This window comes from Alosa sapidissima, chromosome 8, assembly GCF_018492685.1.
Source record: "Alosa sapidissima isolate fAloSap1 chromosome 8, fAloSap1.pri, whole genome shotgun sequence".
In the NCBI taxonomy this organism is placed as follows: Eukaryota; Metazoa; Chordata; class Actinopteri; order Clupeiformes; family Clupeidae; genus Alosa; species Alosa sapidissima.
The window spans coordinates 18,528,773-18,548,791 of NC_055964.1; the positions used below are offsets into that span (position 1 = coordinate 18,528,773).

Here is a 20,019-nt window from a genome sequence, read left to right on the forward strand (position 1 = left end):
CCCCACTCTCATGCATGAGCGTGCAACATAATCTGATCCATGGGGAGATTTGTCAGAGTACAGCGAAAACAGAAACAGGGCTGGGAAAGAGAGGCAGAAAGAAAGAGAGAGATAGATGGAGAGAAATAGAGAGAGGAAAAGAAAGAGAAGCATAGGGTGATACAGCTCAGTGAATTGAGGTCAGATCGGGCACGCTGATAGCGCTAGTCACTGGTGTTATCGTGGAAGGACTTGCACATCTGTCAGACTCCTCTGCCATCTTTAACAAAAGGGCATAAGGGAGGGAGAAACCCCTCACACACAGTGCCTGGCCCTACATAGCCTTACACACACAGTGTTAGACTTGCCAGTCAGGCTGCGATAAGGGACACACAGCTGATGGACAGCCATTAGGTTGTTAGGGAACCCACAGTTTAAGCAGCACTCTGCTGGCACCACCACATTGCTTTTATATAGAACTTTTCAAGGCACCCAAAGCACATCACAGTGAAGGGGGAACCTCTCTCATCACCGACTTTAATGTGGCTTTACAATCTGTTTGGATATGCACGCTCTTATATCCACAGGATTGCACTGTACAATTTGTGAAGGTTTTCTACTAACCTACACATTTCCATTCCACTCCATTATAGACAAAATACCAGCTGAAATCAGTTGCATTATTTATTTATTTTAAAACAGGGCAGCAGTTTTCAGATTGCATTATGGGCTTACATTACAACTGCAAAAGGGTTCTCCAATGTTTTCTCTCAGTTAGCCTTTTAAAATGATACCAGATTAGTAAACAGAATGTGCCTTTGGAAAATTGAATGAATGGTTGCTGATAATGGGCAGTGTAGATATTGCATTAAAGATCAGCCATTTCTTTGTACAACAGTCGAGAACCCTTTTGAGGCGCACACACACACACAGCTTTATTGTTGAAGAAACTGAAGTAGAACAGAGAAAGGCAGGTTCTGGTGTACCCCACCACACACACACACACACACACACACACACGGAGAGGGAGTTCCGCAAGTGCCTCTCATAGCTGGGCTGATGAGGGAGTGTGATAAGGACGCAGGTGCTCTGGCAGGGGAATTTCCTGCTCTCGGCGGAGCCAGCAGCCCATCTGCAGGGGTAACCTGCTGCTGGATGCCTGAAAACTACTCTCCAGCACTGAGCGGTGAGCACAGACAGAGCTGCCATGACCTCACCCACAGCACGCAGGCTCGCACTCAAAAGAGCTGGACTCGGACGACTGGCGTGGCCTTCATGCAACAGCTGCTCTGTCCAAACAGGGTACTCGGAGGCAAGGGCCAGTACAATTACTCAGATGCTCATTAACAGGTAACAGTACCAATTACTCAGATGCTCATTAACAGGTAACTGTACCTATTGTTGCAGCCAAAAAGACATGTGCTGTATTTCATTTTGCACACTACCATATGGATTACGGTCTGAAAATGGCAACAAGATGGCCAAAATAGTGATCACAACAACAAGGAATAGCCCAGGTACTGATCGTCTTAACACCACTCCTGTGTAAAACATATTGCCAGCCTTTTCCATAGCTGAAGCCAGCACGCCCAGGAAAGTGTGTGCTTGCATCTCTTACATCAACACATACAGAACAGGAAAGGGAGAATAACTCTAACATGATACCAAGAAACACCCACACACTCTCCTGTCTAAGGGATGCGATCACAGGCAATGCAAACATGGCTAAAGAGTCTACCAGGGTTAGGGAAGGGTAAAACGATGAAGGCTGTTAAAACTATAAAATGTATAACTGTGAAGACGAGTGTGTGTGTGTGTGTGTGTGTGTGTGTGTGTGTGGGCATAGCTGTTAGCACATGTGGCCTAGGTTTGCATATTTGAGTACATCTGCATGTAGAATTCTGGTCTCCCTACTTTGTAAGCTGTAAGCATGACCATGTGTGCACTAGGGGTGGGCGATATGGACAAAAAAATAATATCTCGATATTTTTTGTGATTTTGACAATCACAACGAGGTCGGAGTTACTTTACAGCTCATTATTTATGAATAGCATCATTACAATAATAACCAATAACCTAACCTGTGACTTTTTAACCAAATCAACCAATGCATTGTCACTCTATGACACATTTCCAATTCTTCCCCCACTTGTGTGTGTGTGGCAATGACATGGTCTAGCCAGCTACATTAGAGAAGATGAATAGGCCTTTCCCAAGAGAAAGTCTGAAGCTAGGATTCACTGTAAAACTAAGCGGATACATAGGATTCACTGTAAAACTAAGCAGACCAACAGAGTACATCTCAGTTACTTCCTTCGATGTTTTGTTTAAGAGCAATCATGTAGGCTAGCATTCCAAGTTACAGAATATAAACTAATGCGTTAGCTTATGGCTAATGTATATGAGAAATCCCATAGAGATGCTAACGGTTAGCATAATCGGTAAACGTAGATATTTAGAGTGGACTTCAGGCCATTTACAAAGGAGTTACATGAGAATAGTTCTTTGTTTACAACTGACTATTAAAATACTCAAAGGCTAATGTTTTCTCTCCATATAATACCGTGTAGGAAAAACGTGACTATCATCAATGCTACTGGAACAGAAGTAGCCGCATAAAACCCCAAGTAGGCTACTCTCGCTGCAGAAAATAAACATTAGGCGTGCGTGGGACAATGTTGTGACCCACTAGTGATCACGTGACACTTGCTCTGCTGCAGCCAGGGGCTTCTCCCGCATACACCTCCTGTGAATGTAGGCTACAGTATGAGTCTTCAATGCGTGATTTTGAGTGTTTTTTCCCCATAAGTAATTTAAATACTCGATAATGTCAATTTGCACATCGTTAAAACAACAATCACGATATTGTCGCAGACGATATATATCACCCACCCCTAGTGTGCACATGTGTAGGACAGGAAGAGATAGGAAGACGGATGTAATGCAAACAAATGGCTGAAATACCTTCCCTATCCAATCACATAACAACATTAATATGACAAAATGCTGCAATGATATGGCATAACATTCTTTCCTATCAATATGGTTGCAGGTCCATGGTGATTGGTGTGTGTGTGCGCTCACCTTTCGTTACCAGGCTGGAACTCGGACAGCAGGGAGGGTCGGCGGCGGTGCTGGGACAGGGCCAGGTGTGCTGGGTAGTCCCGTGAGTGATGGTAGTCCACCAGCCCCACATCCTGAAACAAACACACACACACACACACACAATCAGTATAAGGAGGATAACATCAGAGCATCACATTGCAACAAAAACTAGAACAAGATGCACATACAGCACAGAGGTAGTCATCTCAAAACATACAGACCAGTGCATCAATACCATTGCAAAACACAAGGAGGATTCCTCTTTGCGTGTTGCTGGTGTAGGGGTTTTATCAACAAGTTAAATATTAAAAATCACTGGTCGGTGCTGTAGGCAGCAGTCAACTAGTTATGAACAAAATGACTAAAGGCTAGACAGGCTAGGTAGGCTAGACATTCCAATGTATAGAAGTACTTCTCAAAATGACACCTGTTCCACTGTCACAAATAAGTTGTGCACTGCTGCACTAATGTACAATAAGAACTTGTCTGCTATGTTTAAACACATAAAGGTGAAACACCCGCTGCCAACAACTAGCACAGGCACTGTACTTGTTCATAATGACTAGTCGACAACTTTTATTAAACACTTGTCAGCTAATATCAAGTGGTTGTGAAAGCCCTGTGCTACATACATGAGTCTTAGTTGAGGGCTTAAATGAAACCCTATAAGGGTCTGTTTGCCTTCACTAAAGTAATGAAACATGGATTAATCAATCTTAACGGAGCCTAGATATCATGTAAATATTTTCATGCTGCATGTAGGCCTATCCTTTAGCCTCCACTATGGTGGCCAAACCATTTGGACACTTCTGCATATACACTGCCCCCAATCTGGATAGGGTGACATGATTCAGCTCTTATGCCAACACAGCTCCTTACATCTCAGGGCACTACAGTGCGCCCATTTCACTCGCACATGCGAGTAAAAATGATGCCGTGCGAGTGCAAAAAAATATTTAGGCGCACTGGTGCGAATGACTTCTAACCATGTCAATGTTTGTCTACAAAATACACCGCAACATCGAGAAACATTACTGGTGCAAACCATAGAATCACGTCTCGAATGCAGCATAAAAACTACACCTCCCATCAATGTTAGCAGTTTCGCGTTGTGACTCGCTAGTAGTCGCTTCTATCAAATCCAAGAGTGCGCAGAAAAAGCGGAAAGTTAGACTAGCCAGCCAAGATGCAAAGATTGAAGAAATTAGTTCTTCTATCCACCGAATTCATTGGATATAGGAGGAACAGGATGAGATTCTGAGAATGCAGTGAGAGAAGGAAAGGTAACCTAACATGCCTTTCAGCCTAGTTGACGTATTGGCTGCAATATGCAAAATATAGCTGTAGCGAACCGGCACAAAAGTAGCCTCCCGTAATACTCCCATTTTATTCAAAGGTAGAACGCTACTGACAACTCCAGGCTTCCATGCATGCTTGTTTGTTTACACCGAATACAAGCTGAAGTGCAAAACGAAAGTAGGCCTAACGTTTGCCTACTGCCCCCATCAATGCAGATATTTCAAATAAAAACTAAAAGTATAAAACATATCCTTGATTAGCCCATGTTGGCTTTTGTGGAAGAGAAAATGGACTGTTTTAGTAGTAGTATTAGGCAGTATGCAGTCAGATAGGTCACCATGGGCATATTTGGTTTAGCTATAGATGGATTCACAAATAAATAAATTAGCCTACATTTGGCAGGACACTTGATGTACAGGCTAAATGCAAATATGGCAATGTATTATATTATTTTACATTAACAAAATGTAGGAAAATAGAACAGACTGAAAATAAAGTAGGCACTGATCTTTAAAATCCTGTTTCCTGTAGCCTAAATGTTGTCAGTCATTCTTATTGTGACCTAACTGACTGAGCGTCCAAATTTTTGTCTGTGCTCCTAAATTTTTTAACTTGGGCGCACACGTGCTCCTGAAATTTTTTTTTAGTGTAGAGCCCTGCATTTGAACCCTGAATACACATGCAGTTCACAGATCCTTTCTGAAAAACATCCAACATGCCCAGGGCTCCAAATATGCTGCCATACACAGCACCGGTCACGTTCCCGAGATTCTACATTAGTTTGACACTTCAAAATGCTAATCCACTTCACCAAATCCTCTGTCAATCCCTCCCTCTCACACACAGCTAGTAATGCCAATGCCACACAGATCTGACACCAGCAACAGTCCTCCTCCCCAATGCCTCCCGCTTTCCTTGTCTCCATCTCGGTTCTCTCACCGGCCATCTCCTCTCATCTACATCACCGTCGCCATCACCTCGGCCCTCCTGCTGAATCCTACACACACCCCCACACACACACGCACACACACACACCCGCAAATAGGACCAAAACCTATGGCTTAAAACGATTTCATAATGACAGAAAGCTATGTAAATCGCGTGGTAATTTTTTTTAAAAGAAGGCAAAATAGTGTAATATTTTCACAGTTAGTAGGTTTTTATTGTACACACTGAAAAATATTGAGGCAAATTGTAGACCCTTCCATATACAACTAAACACGGATGTTGAAGGTCTTGCTTAAGTGGATTTTTAAAAATTCTTATTCTATGTAATTTGCACTTTCAGAAACAAGAGATGCTGTAGGCCTATTTTCAGTTTTATAGCTGATTTGTTTACAAGTTACAGATGGAGTCTAGGTACTTATTGTAGGCCCTACTGTTTACATCTTACACACTTCAGGCTGTTGTAGATAGCTCAGGGGAGAGAGACTGTATGCCACTAGGTGGTAGAACCTGCACAATAAAAAAAAATTGCTTTCTGCATTTTTGTTTTGCTTTTCCCTCCATTGTACCGAACTCGTACCGAAACCATGATGTCCGAACCGAGATATGAACCGAACCGTGACTTCTGTGTACCGTTACACCCCTAACACACACACTTTCTTTAGACAATGGGGCACAAAAAACAAAGAATGGTGGGTCTCTTTCTCTCTCTCTCCTCGTCCTCCTTCCTTTCTTTACAGTCTTTATATCTAATGTACCTCCTCCCTGGTCAGTGATTTATAGCGGCACATTACCTGGAGATCATTAAATTAGACGAGAAAATAAGTTCTGGGAAGGTCCAAATCATTACTTAATTCCAAATTCTTTGTATGTGTGCCTGTGTGCATAGCTAGGTATATACTGCAAAATGTGAGGGAGTTAATGTGCCCTTGACTGGGTGTGTCTGTGTGTGATTGTGGACATGTGCTTTCTCTCTAGCTCCTGACTCAAATGATGGTCTCTGTGTCGAAATGAATGTATTGTGTGTGTTAGAGAGACAGCTGCAAAAAGTCCTGACTAAATATGCTAAAAATAAAAATAAGCATAATGATAAAGTGTGTGTGTGTGTGTGTGTGTGTGTGTGTGTGTGTGTGTGTGTGTGTGTGTGTGTGTGTGTGTAGCTACAGTAGTAGTGACAGAGCAAAAAAAAAATCGATAAACCAACAAACAAACCAGGCTCACACAGGGCAGAGCTGACAAACATTCAAGCATTACACCCACCCATATCTTGCCATGAGGATAGCCGTAGCCTTGTGCAAAGCAGCACATCCTACGCAGAAACCACCATATGGCCTAGAACATGATAGACTGCAGTGCATGCTGGGAATGGGGGGTATTAGTGGCTGAATACAGTACTGGGCAGACAGGCTACAACAAGAAGGTGGATGTGTGAATGGAGGAAGAGCAATTGTGGGGGAGGAAGAGAGAGAGAGGGAGAAAGAGATGAAGAGAGTTAGAGAGGGAGGGAGAGAGAGGGATGGAGAGCAACTAATGGAGGGGGAGAGGGGAGGGTCATGACCTCCAGTGGAGCGTGATAATTCTCTGTTGGCAAAATCCTCTCCGGCTGCAGGGGTCTTATCATGCGTGATTCTTACACACACACACACACACACACACACACACACAGTTTAAGGGGCTGTCTACAAGACACCCAAAGTCCAGTCAACCCAAAACACCCTCTCAAACACACAGCAAACCCATCCATAAACCTGCTGTTTCATTTATCAGTGCAAGACATTTAATTACTTCTATTGTAAGAAGAAAAAACAGCAAATGGCACTTACTGAGGCACATGATGACCTGCTGAATACTTAAACCTCTAGCACTGGGTATTTTCTCCTTCAATGTCTACTGTGTAAGCTGGAGCTGCCTAGTGTACTACCCTGTTCCAATGTAATACTCCATGTTATATTGTCCCTCTGCTCCAAAACTCTCGTGGATGAGCTGCACTGTTAGGCTCCATCTGCCTCAGGAGGGTGAGCGCTCACTTGCAGCACCATCTAAGGGGTCACTACAGGTCAAGGCACTCTAGCGGTTGTCTAAATGGCTGGAACGAGAATACCTAGGCAGCCCTGTGGCCTGGACCCATGCTCCCGGGACCAGGGAACTCCAGGGCAAATCAGATAGCCCTGCTTTAATTAACCCCCAAAGCCAAAAATTCCCCCTCCCCATGCCGCCCTGTCCACCTGCACCTAATCCTATTGCAGGGGTGAGGAGATCATTGCCCCAGTCACCAAGGGCAAGCAGATTACCATGCCTGGATGTCTACGGGTTCTCAAAAGCAGCACACAAGTGACAGGTGAATGCAATGAAAACGTTACAGATTACAGATTAGAAATGTGTAATCTCATAAGTAAATACATGGGAGTACGGACATGTCAGTACCCACAACACTACCCATACTGAGAATGCTTGTGACTGTGTACTGGGAAATACATTCAATGGGCATGCTAATAATGGTTGGTGTGTGTGTGTATGTGTGTGTGTGTGTGTGAGAGTGAGAGTGAGAGTGAGAGTGAGAGAGAGAGAGAGAGAGACCCCACACTTACCGTGTGTGAGCGTTGCATCTGCAGAGGCAGGGTGGCGGGGCTGGGCAGGTGACGCGGGTCGATGCCTCGGCTGCGGCCCTGGGGCAGCTGCTGCCCGTGAGACGACATGGCAGCCGGGGGGACGGGCACTGGCGAGCGACTTCCTCTAGGCACAGAAAGTGGCCGTGGCTGGGACAGCGATGCCGTGCATTTTGGGCAGTGAAGGGGGGCAGGGGTTGGAGGAGGGGCTGCCGGTCAGCGACCTGAAAGTGACAAAATGAACAAAGAACAGTCAGGATCAGAGATGAACAGACAGAGAACTTGACAAGTAAACACGAGAGTGCTACGGTAAGTAAACATTCCCTGCCATGATGGCTATTGGCGAAAAGACACACTTATTTGGGAAGCTGGGCGGTTGGTTGGACTGTGTGTGTGTGTGTGTGTGTGTGTGTGTGTGTGTGTGTGTGTGTGTGTGTGTGTGTGTGTGTGTGTGTGAGAGTGTGTGTGTGTGTGAGTGTGTGAGTGTTAATGGGCAAGGCCTTTCCGGGAAAAGGCCCAGAAACTGTCAGAAGCAATCCATCACTGCTGCGGCAGCTGTCAGGAGTTCAAGACACAGACAGAAGAGAAGTGTAAAAGAGTGTGTATGTGTGAGAGTGTGTGTGTGTGTGTAGGAAAGCGAGGGAGAAAACTCTGCATTCACACCTGCTTGTGACCGGATACAACCCCTTCACGCTACACGGAGTCCGAAACTCCCTTCAATGCTCTCTTTCTCTCCATCTCTACTGACCATCTCGGAGCACGTTTCACTGGCCAACGCTCACCCCCAACTTCAGCCCACTCTCTCCACGCCAAATCCTCTCTGCCCATCTCACTGACAAACAGAGACATCCACGCTGTCTCCCCCTCTTTAACTCAGTCCCAGTGTCACAGCCAAACAAAGACACACTCTCCCCTTAGAATTATAAGGTTCTATCTGCCATTTTGTCAAAATTGAGTTATTGATTCTTATTCTGTGACAACTTAAGGCGGCGAGATGAAGTGCTTCTTGTAGTTGTATGCACTCTTGGACATTATATCTAAAAAGGTTTGTTCCGCTCATCAATATAACTCTATGGAATTCTAAAACTTTGACGCTCAAAAATCTCAGAACTACTCAGAACGTAGATAGAACCATATAATTCCTAGGGGACGACACCTTAAGGTCTGGGTCGTAGTCAAGCAACGCAGATGATACACCCCCATCGTAAACGCATCACATGGCACTAGGGGTGTGAATCTTCCCTGGTCTCTCCATTCAATTACAATTATCCCGTCTACAATTTGACTCAATTACACAATGCATTACGATTAAGTGATTCTCAATGCATCTTGGCCTTCAAGATGTTTTTTTTCATTATTAATAAATACATAAAGAAATTATATATTAATGAATACATTCCTCGAAAAAGTGAATTTGTGGATTTCTCTTTCTATTTTTTAAGTCAGTCACAACTGTTGAGTACAAGCTGAAATGTTTCCAACTCGCACTAACGACAACAGACCCTAACTGTATCTCACACACACACACACACACACAGTATTCACACTGAAGAACTTGCACAAATTTCAACACGCTCTAATGGCACAAGGAGGACAGATAATATATCACATTTATTCTCACCCAAACAAGCCTAAAGACACACACACACACACACACACACGAGAGGAAGGGAGAGGTGAAGCCCATTCCTTGTGTGTGATGTCCGTAATGAGAGTGTTAGCATTTAATTCTGTACCTCCTGCCAAAAGAAGCTGGCAACGACTGCCACACACACGCACACACCACAGGCTTGCCATCTCTGATATTTAACACGTCAGGTTACAGCCCAATCCTCTTACTACCCTGCGTCTTCATTTGTTAATGCACTGCACTCAAAGTTTCTCCTTTCATTTCTGATGAATCAAAACCCACCATGATGACCGACCCGGCACGCACGCACGCACGCTGAAGTGCCCTTGAGCAAGGCACCTAACCCCTCACTGCTCCCCGTTGTAGCAGGCAGCTCACTGCGCCGGGATCAGTGTGTGCGCTTCACCTCTGAACTGTGTGTTCACTGTGTGCTGTTTGTGTTTCACTAATTCACCGATTGGGTTAAATGCAGAGACCAAATTTCCCTCACGGGATCAAAAAAGTATATATACTTTTTTATATTTATTTATATATATATATATATATATATATATATATATATATATATATATATATATATATATATATATATATATATATATATATATATATATATATATATATATATATATATACACACACACATACATACACACACACACATACACTTATACTCATTTGTGGATATGAATACGTCCTGTTGAATATAATTGACATCACTTAACACACACTTTCACTCTCTCATACACACACACAGTTGAACATAATGTGCCGTGAGTCTCTCTTGCACTTGTGGGCCTTACCACTCTGACGGAATGTGAAAAAATAAACACGACTTCACGTTGTGTCAATCACATTTGCACACTCCAAAACTTTTGTCTGTCAAAAAAAGTTTCGGAACAGGCTTGATTTTCTGTGCTTTTTGTGTCAGCGAATGAAGTTTCCTACTGCCGCGTTCTGTATTTGACAGGCCGGGGGGGAAAAAACATGCGAATATCACAGATTTTAGTGTGAAAAAGCTTTAACAGGAGCTGCTTTCAGACAACCTCCTCAGTATATGTGGATCTTTGTGAAACGGAGGTCGGACCCTTCGAGTGATTCAGATATGATGCTAACATGCAGCTTTTATGTGTGAACGACACCGGCGCACATGAACAGAATCTCTGCATGGTTGAACACGCATATGTTCTTTGCTTCGTTCAGACACAAGCTCATTTACATAATGTCCGTCGGAAATACTAGGAGGGGAGTAGTGTAAGAGCCGGCTAAGTTCGGAATTCCATATAGCCAGTTATGTTGTTTAGATATACGACCCAACCTCTTGACCTCCGCAGAACATGCAGACTTACACCTAGGTCTGAAAGCAGCTAGAGAAAGATTAGAATCATGACCTTGACGCACACACAAAACAGCTAACCACTGGTGACAACACAGCAGCTGACTAGAACAGCACAGCAAACAGAAGTGTTATGAGAGGAAATGCTTCTGTATCAACACATCAGCCAGCACATATGAGCTGTGACCGACAGGGCCCCCTCCACCATCAACCTACACCTTATCAACTGAACTCACTCAAACATTACTCTCCCAACACAAACAAACCCATCAAGGCACTAATGCAACACAGGAAAGCAAATCTCTCAAACTCAAACACACCACACACACACACACACACACACACACACACACGTATGTTCATCAACATTAAGAGCAACTCAGCCACCCATGGAACAGCGGGGGTAAATAAACTAATATGTGTAAACCCCCACCCCTCTCACACACACCAAAACAACAGTCAAAGCTCGCGGTCCTGAACTGCACACCAGGGAGGAATTCTTTTTAAGTAGCAAACTCCTTCCTTGTGAGTATGACTGACACACACACAAAAGTGTTCCTGTGTCATCTTCCCGTTGGATATGAGCGAGGGTCGTGATCTCCGTGGGGGATGGTATAAAAAGGCAAAGGTTTAAAAGACTGACGGAGAGATAAGCCTTCCTTTGTAGCGGCTTTCTACTTCCCTTATTAGTGTGTGTGTGTGTGTGTGTGTGAGAGTGTGTGTGTGTGTGTGTGTGTGTGAGTGAGATTGACATATAAACACCAGCCTGGGCCTCTAGACAGGAGGAGAAACACATGCAATACTGTGTGAGAACACACACACACACACACACACAGACACACACACACACACACACACAGACACACACACACACACACACACACACACTCTCTCTCTCTCTCTCTCTGACAGAGCTACACATAGCCACAGGCAGGGGGTTTGGCTGCCTGCCAAGCTGAGAATGAACTCGCTCACCCCTCTCCTTTTCTCTCTCTCTCTCTCTCCACTCTAGAGCACTCACCACCTCACTGACTCCCCTGCCTTTGTTCCCTCTTTCTCCATCCCTCCTTTTTATGGTTCCACACACACACACACAAATAGAAACGCATAGAAGGCAACGCTTTACAGAGCCCAAAGACAGCTGAAGAGACACAAACTGCAGACGTGAATCCTATGCTTCCATATCCACCTAGCCTTCCAGAACGTTTTAGGAAACAGTCAAACACGCACAAGCTAAAACACCTTCTAGATACTTTACACACAGACACACACACATTCATGCACACGCTAAGGGGGAAGGGGCTGACCAACCAAATAACATATGTGCTACTTACCACCTGATCAGCTTCTAGATACTTAACACACTTTTTCACACACACACACACACAATATCAAGCCTGCACCAAAAGTGCTACAATGGCACAGGCACACTGTACACAAGAGTGACGGCTCAGATCCTGGGAGCAACTTCACACCTTCAGTTCTTTATTTATGGGGGTGGGTAGGGGGTGAGGGTGCAGATCATGTGACACACGCGCACACGCACACGCACTCTCTCTGCACCTTGGCCTGTTTCTGCCACTCGGAACATGAGTTACAGTGCGAGAGGGGCTGCCCTTTGGACAGCTACTAGAAGGCTTCCAGTGAGCGCCTCAATCATCCCATCACCTCATGTTAGCCCACACACCCACCCCACCCCACCACACCACACCACACCAAGGTCAAAAGAAATGACACATGTATACAGTCAGTATACGCATACAAAGAGAATAAGGTGAAAAGGCAAGCATGCATCAGTTGAAAAGGAATACAAATACAATCTCCACTAGGTCAAACAGTCCCAAGAGTCATTTTGGACTAGCAGGCACCAACTTATGCCAACCTCAACATGCTCAGCATGCTTTGCATCTGAGCATGTACAAAAACAAAAGCATTTGAGGAAAGAGTGAGACACGCAGGCAGGCACGCATGCATGCACACATGCACGCCACTCTACTCCAAAGATGACACACATTATCCAATTGTTTTTGTCTTGGTTTCGGTTACAGTTCCAGAGTAAATAGTATCAATCTTAAGAGCAAACACAACCCCCTCTGCTCAACGCATAAAAGAGAACATGCCATCACTGTGTGCAGTGTGTGTGTGTATGCGTGTGTGTGTGTGTGTGTGTGTGTGTGTGCGCACAGCCGTACAGTGTGTGTGTGTGTGCGTTGTGTACATAAAACAGAATGAGAACGACAGTAAGACTGATATGGTAAACCACAGGAATCTCAGTCCAGCAAGAATGTGGCACCTGGACTGAAGACTGGAAAATCTCTCACACACACACACACACACACACACACACACACACACACTTTCCATTCCTCAGAGCTGATGACCGTACTTGGTTCAAATGAATATCATGTCTCCCCCACTCCATCCTGTGCACATCAATCATCACGCCACACACACACACCTTCTGTTCACAACACTAACTACATAGACTGTTAAATGATGTAATCACACAGTCATTTAAGTTTGACAATCTTACAGTTAAAATCTGATAACCCTTAGGCCTATCTCTTCATGAGAAAAGACACGCAGGCTGCTCTTATCAGTTGTCACCACTATCAGCACAGCTCACAACACATAATTGAGGCACCACTCATGTTTACCCAATTTCCACACTGATGGAATGTGCTGAGGGGAATTACAGAGGAACACAGCACACACACACACACACACACACACACACAACACCATGACCTGACATTTCCCAGGAAGGTTTTACACTTTTCTCCAAAGGGAGCACTCACTCACTGTGAGTAACAGTGCGTAACTGAAGGTATGTGTGTGTGTTTGTCTGCACCTAAAAATTTCTGTGCCAAAAATGTGTGTGTGTGTGTGTGTGTGTGTGTACTGCACATCTGCGTGTGTGCTTGTGTGAGTGAGCCACCTCCCCCTCAGTCCCTTTGAAGGAGGCGAGGAGTTCGATGATAGGCTGGCCGTGGCCTGGGTGTTTGGGTGGGGAGCTGAGCAGAGCTCTCTGGGGTCAGAGGTCGCCGTGGAGGGCAGTGACCTCCCCAGCAGCACCCCACCCTGCACAGACACAACAAGCCTTTTACAAGGCAAGGGGCCCTGCAGGGGAGCTACCAGCCCCGCACGCACGCGCACACACTGTTGCACTATGCACACATGGCCACATTCAATCAGGCCAAGGAGAGGTGTGTATGTGTATGAGAGAGATAGAGACTTGTGTGTAAAGACAATATGGGCACCATTGAATGTTTAAGATAGCAAATATTCCTAATAACAGCAGAAGCATTTACTACAACAAACACACCACAAAAAGCACATCATGAGCTCTCACACACACACACACACACACACACAGGTCCCCACACAAAGACCTCCACCTGTCTTTGGCATGCATACTTATCGGGACTTGAAAACAAAAGAGTCCTCTGGGCAAGGAAACTACTACCGAGCAAAGCCACCGAAAGGTCAATGGAAATATAACAACAACAACAACTAACCCTCACCACTGTGTTGTGGTGGTGAAATGTTTGACACGTTTATACATAGGAAGCCACAGTGCACACCATTACCACTATGGGGGAACAGTCAAAGTTTAAACGTGTCAGACAGAGTGTGCAGTCAGGGCTCAAGTCAAGTTAACTTTCCATGTTGACATGTGGGGGGGGGGGGGGGGGGGGGGGGAAGACATGCGTGTGGTTGGGGTATGGGGGTGTAAGCATGGCACTGAGCCGTAGGAGAGGACGTCTTTGTGATGCTGGTCACACACACACCCACACAGTCGAGTCAAGAAGGCATCAGTGCTGCTCTGCACGCGCTCAGTGGCCCCTAGCCCAGTGACATTTACATGTTCCATCTCTAGAGGGAGAGCGGGGGGAACAGCACAGAGCTGTCAGATGAGCCGACGAGCTCACAGGAGTCACTGGCACGCATGCATGCATGCACACACAACAATGCACGCGTACACACACACACAAATATCACCAACGGTGACAGAAAAGAGTGTGGCAACACACCTGTGACCTGCTAACACAGCAGTTCAAACAGCTGCACACACACCAAAAATACTCAACACAGAAAAGATTTCCTGAAAATGATCTTTAAAATGACTGATCAAAATGATTTCTTGTACAAGACGACACAGAGAGACACGCAGAGATATTGATGATTAACAGCTTCCTCCATCATGCCATGTTTACAGAGTTGAAAACAATGAACTCTCTTACAGTGCATATCCACAACATTACAAATAACAAACACAATGCAAACAGAGCCACACCTAGCTATTCATTTGGAATAGCAACAGCCCAATTCACAAATGAGGAAACCCCAGTAACTAACAAACAAACACAGACACACACTACTAGCCCATTCTTCAGGGTCTGGTCTAAGCCTGGCATATAATTGGAACACGCTAACCTTTGGGGAAATACATTTATTTGCCGTCCCTACATGTATACTGGAAAAAGTTTATGAAGAAAAAACCCAGAATTATTAGTGAAGTAGATAAACCTGTTCTCAATAAATAAATAAATGCTAAAAAACATTTTCAGTAATTAGTTCCACATAAATCTAGTGATAATTGTAGTATTACATTGTGATATACTGTGTGTCAAACAACTTCAATCTATGCTGCTAAAATGAATTCTGAATACTGTTACGACAGAACCATTAACGTTAAACATTAAAATAACTCATAACTATCTAAGCATATTTAAGACATGGGCTAGTGTGTACATTTTAAATGTACTATGACATTTTTACATTACATTTTTTACTTTTTTTTTAGACTTTAGACTATTTGTTACTGATGTGTGTGTGTGTGTGTATGTAGTGCAGAAACCCTGCTCTACATACACACATACACACACACACACACGCATCAGTGACAAATTCATAGCTTCAGTCCAGGCCAGAACAAACATAACACACCACCTACTCAACATCCCCATCCAGCAGCAGTACAGCGACTCCTACACACTCACAGGCATGCACACCATATAGGAGTTGCATAAGAGCTGAGTGAATGACTCACCACAGAGAAGAGCAATAATCTCAACTAATCCCCACTGTGTGTGTGTGTGTGTGTGTGTGTGTGTGTGAGTGACTGTCAGCCTCTCGACTGCAGTGCCTTTTGGATACAGAGGTGATCTCCTGTCAACAAGTGCTTCAAAGCCAGAGCCTGCTGCTGAGATCTATTACTCAGTTTTTCCTCAAGCCACCGTTTTATGAGTGAGTGTGTATACCGAGTATCTGTCTGTGCTTGCTTGTGTGTGCATGTGTGTGTGTAACTACAGACGTAAAGAACGCCACAATATCAAACACCCGTCTCATACCAAAAGCAAGCAAAAGCGTGGATTAACTTAATCTTGATTTTTTTAAAAACTAGACGACCAATCATATTCATTAAAGCAACACCAAAGAGTTTTTTGAACTTTAAAATAATGTTTCCCAAATCGTTTTAGTGGTTCATCAACTCGTAACACGGTGAACGGCAATTCCGCATTCGCTTCGCGGCCCGCTATCGGCTTTAACCGCACTATGTAAGTTTGTCAGATCGGGTAGCGGATCTGTAGTTTGTGCAAAATATTTTACCTTGTCTGTGGACATCATTGTTTGCAAAGCCGTTGCTGGATAAACAAATAGCGTGCATGCGACAGAGGGAAAGTTCTTTGGTGTTGCTTTAAATTAACAAGGCCTAGTGTATTCTATACACGGAGAGGCTTAAAGTGTAGGCCGCCTACACAAAATATTCTCTATACTACATTCCTAATAGTTATAAGTCAAGTAAAGTGAGGGCAGGCCGAATGCTGCCACACACACACAGACACAGACACACACACACTCTTTAGATTCATGTGCTTTAATGGTCTGGTGGGAACAGAGGGAGGCTGTGCCGGGTGACTAATGAAAACTGCAACCATAAATTCAACCTTGCCTCAGACAGAGGGGCCACAAGACCCCATTAGCCCCAGGATCTGGGTACACACTCACACACACCAAACCACCCACCCACACACACAAAATCACCGAACTCCACAGATAGATACACACACACAGACACAATTACTTCCCCTTTCTCCACACACATACCTTCCCCTTCAGTGAGAAATCCCTCCATTTAGAAAGTAGACAATTTACAGACACACACACAGCAGCATCCCAGCACACACACACCAACACACCAATGCAGCACAAAAAGCCATACCTCTGTGTGTGCACAGCAGCAGTATGAGGGTGCCCATCCCCCACAGTCACAGCATAATGACTTCCACAACTGTGCCTGAAATATGCAGGAGACAGCTGGCATAGAAACACACACAGTCTCATATTCTCCCTCACACTCACACACCCCCTCAAAGCCCTTCCAGTTGACTGCACTACTGACCAATATCAAACGCATTCATAGAGCAATAAGCACCACCCCCCCCCCCCCACACACACACACACACACACATATTCACTCACACACCTTTTGTTTGTGCTGCTCAGGCAGACGGCTATTTTTCAGCAGGCAGCTCAGCAGACCAGAAAATGAGATTCTGAGATCAATAATCTCCCAAGCAACAAGCAAAGGGCTCTCCTTCCCTCTCTTTCCTTCCCTCTCTCCCTCCCCCTCTCCCTGCTTTCTTACTTCACAGCCTCATCAGTAGCTTCCAGCGACACACACACACACACTAAGCCGTCCTCAGAGACACACAAAGCTCAGGAAAAAGCAGTGAAGAGAGGACGAGAGAGAGGAAGAAGACACAGAGAGGAGGAGGAGGAGGAGAGGGGATTTAACAGGGCTGTCACTGCCAATGGAGGCCTTGATTAAATTTAGGTCACTAATTACAGGGGACAGGCCAGACAGCAGGAGCACCCTCTCTCTCTGTCCTTGACATATACGCACCTGCACACACACACACACACTTTTATTCACACAATCTCTAAATTTGTCATCAAAGTACCTTAGCTCACACAGACAAAGACACTTTGATCACATGCACCCAGTCACAATAGGTTTCTCCTATGCCTACTCTCCCACACACACACAGTCCAGACTACCTTCATTTGAGGTTTGTATGTCAACCAATGTGCAATGCATATCAAAAACCTCCTAAGTAAGAAGCTACGGCTCATTGTATAGTTATAGTGGCAATCGAGCACACATGACATGACTGCTGGTCACCAACAAAAAGTGTATACAGACGAGGTCCGAAGACCTGTATGCCATTGTGTCAAGCACAGAGGAAGTCATTCTGGTTTAGTGAAGACATGTGATGACAATAACATCACGTGAAATAGACAACAGGGGAATGTGCAATAAAGACGACGCCATTGCATCATGCTCAAGCTATTGCCAATATAGGAGAATATACAACTGAATGGCCCACCTGTGAGAGAATAATGCCCTGGCATGCAGACAGACACTGATAGGCTTGTGGAAAAGTCGACACAAAGAGCAGAATCTCACTCCATTTTGTTTTCCCTCTTCTTACAATGTTGTGTGCAGCAGCTATGAGTATGTGAGGACCTAGAGCTCTACTGTGATTGTTTGCGTGTGTGTGTGTGTGTGTGTGCACACAAGAGACACACACACACACACACACACACACACACACACACACACACACAAACACACGCTTAAGTCACCTCTCTCTTCCTTAGCGTGTCATTTCCTCTTTCCCACTCTCCATCTCGCTCAGTCTTTTTTTTTCATAGATGAAAGCGCCAGCAAGCCATAAAGCGCCAGCAAGCCATCAGGCCCACATCCAGCAGCCACTTCCCCCTGGTCTTCATGAATGGAAACCGTAAACCGCTCCAGAAACCACGCGCTCGGAGCTGATCCCCAGTCAGTGGGCCTGACCTGCGGCGGCTGCTCCCCCAGTCAGGAGCTGCGGCGCGCAGCCATCCCTGGATCAGCAGCCAAAGCTAACCAGAGGACCACTACTGCCGAATGGATGAGAGGGCTAATCACACTAAGTGCTGTGGTCAGGGATGGTGTGTGTGTGTGTGTGTGTGTGTGTGTGTGTGTGTGTGTGAGTGAGTGTGAGTGTGTGTGAGTGTGTGTGAGAGAGAGAGAGAGAGACAGGGGGAGGGGCGAGCTGTAGTAGCTGTGGCTGGAAGGAAATCACAGTTATGCAGGCTGTGTGTGTGGGGGGGGTTTCCTGGTCTAAAAGAGGTAGCAGGCTGTGAAAATGAACAAAGAACTTGCCAGAATAAAAAAAAGATAACATGAATGGCTGTCTGTCTGACTTGCTCCAATGGGATGAACCTCTTCCTTATAGGATTAGCATTAGATTCTAACCCTATAAAAAAACACACACACCATAAGCCATCCCTACACAAACACAAAAAAAGGAAGCAGGCAACCAAATACGCCAGCATACCAAGAACAGTTCAGAATGACCTCCGACGTGATGTCAGCGAAGCCCATGCTCTGTGACCTCGTTGGAATGTGCCGGAATGGGAGCTGCCGTGGAGCAGCCAGCGTCGTCAGGAGTGACCAATAAACAGCCATAAAACACACTCACAGCTGGACCGGGGCCCAGCACTGTATTTGTCTCCAAGTGCGAGTGTGTGTGTGTGTTTAAGTAAACACACCTAGATAAGAGGACCAGAGAAGCCTGACAAACACCAGAGAGAGGCTCTGAAGATAATCGTCATACTACAGACACAGAAGAAAAGAGGCAGTGAGGGGTAGGACACACACACACACACACACACACACAATCATTGTAATCTTGCGCTCCTCAGAAATCAACCTTATCAGTCTACACACTGCAAGAAGGCAGAAACAGCACAGGCCGTATATAGGTACCCTCCCACACACACACTGACAGATGCAGAGAGAAAAATAAAGACAGAGATAGAGATAGCAGATGATTGATAGATATGAAGAAAGAGGGGGCTGAGAAAGGGAAGAAAGTTGTACAGGAGAGAGAGAGAGAGAGAGAGAGAGAGAGAGAGAGCCACAGAGGACTGGCCCAGGGAAACTGGGGGACCAACACTGGGCAGCCACAGAGAAAACAATGGAGGCGTTCGGAAATGACAGAATGCCTTTCCCAACGCCAAGTGTTCCACAGTAGCACCCCACGCACGCACACACACACACACAC

The 20,019-nt window shown here is 45.1% G+C and overlaps 1 protein-coding gene and 1 long non-coding RNA gene across 12 annotated transcripts in view; one reads left to right on the forward strand and one right to left on the reverse strand.

The window, feature by feature from the left end:
• The window catches only part of LOC121714837, a 14,499-nt gene extending 9,458 nt beyond the window's left edge, over positions 1–5,041 (forward strand). The window contains exons 2-3 of the long non-coding RNA XR_006033461.1: positions 2,481–2,486; positions 5,031–5,041. This is a non-coding gene — a long non-coding RNA (uncharacterized LOC121714837). The remainder of the gene's footprint in view (positions 1–2,480; positions 2,487–5,030) is intronic.
• Positions 1–20,019, reverse strand: part of ncor2 (nuclear receptor corepressor 2) — a 105,937-nt gene that overhangs the window by 72,835 nt on the left and 13,083 nt on the right. For all 11 annotated transcript variants that reach the window (XM_042099925.1, XM_042099935.1, XM_042099930.1 and 8 more), the window contains exons 2-3: positions 7,917–8,158; positions 3,064–3,176 (exon numbers count right to left, since the gene is read on the reverse strand). In XM_042099925.1, the coding sequence (XP_041955859.1) occupies positions 3,064–3,176; positions 7,917–8,024 (221 nt within the window). In that variant the 5' untranslated portion in view covers positions 8,025–8,158. The remainder of the gene's footprint in view (positions 1–3,063; positions 3,177–7,916; positions 8,159–20,019) is intronic.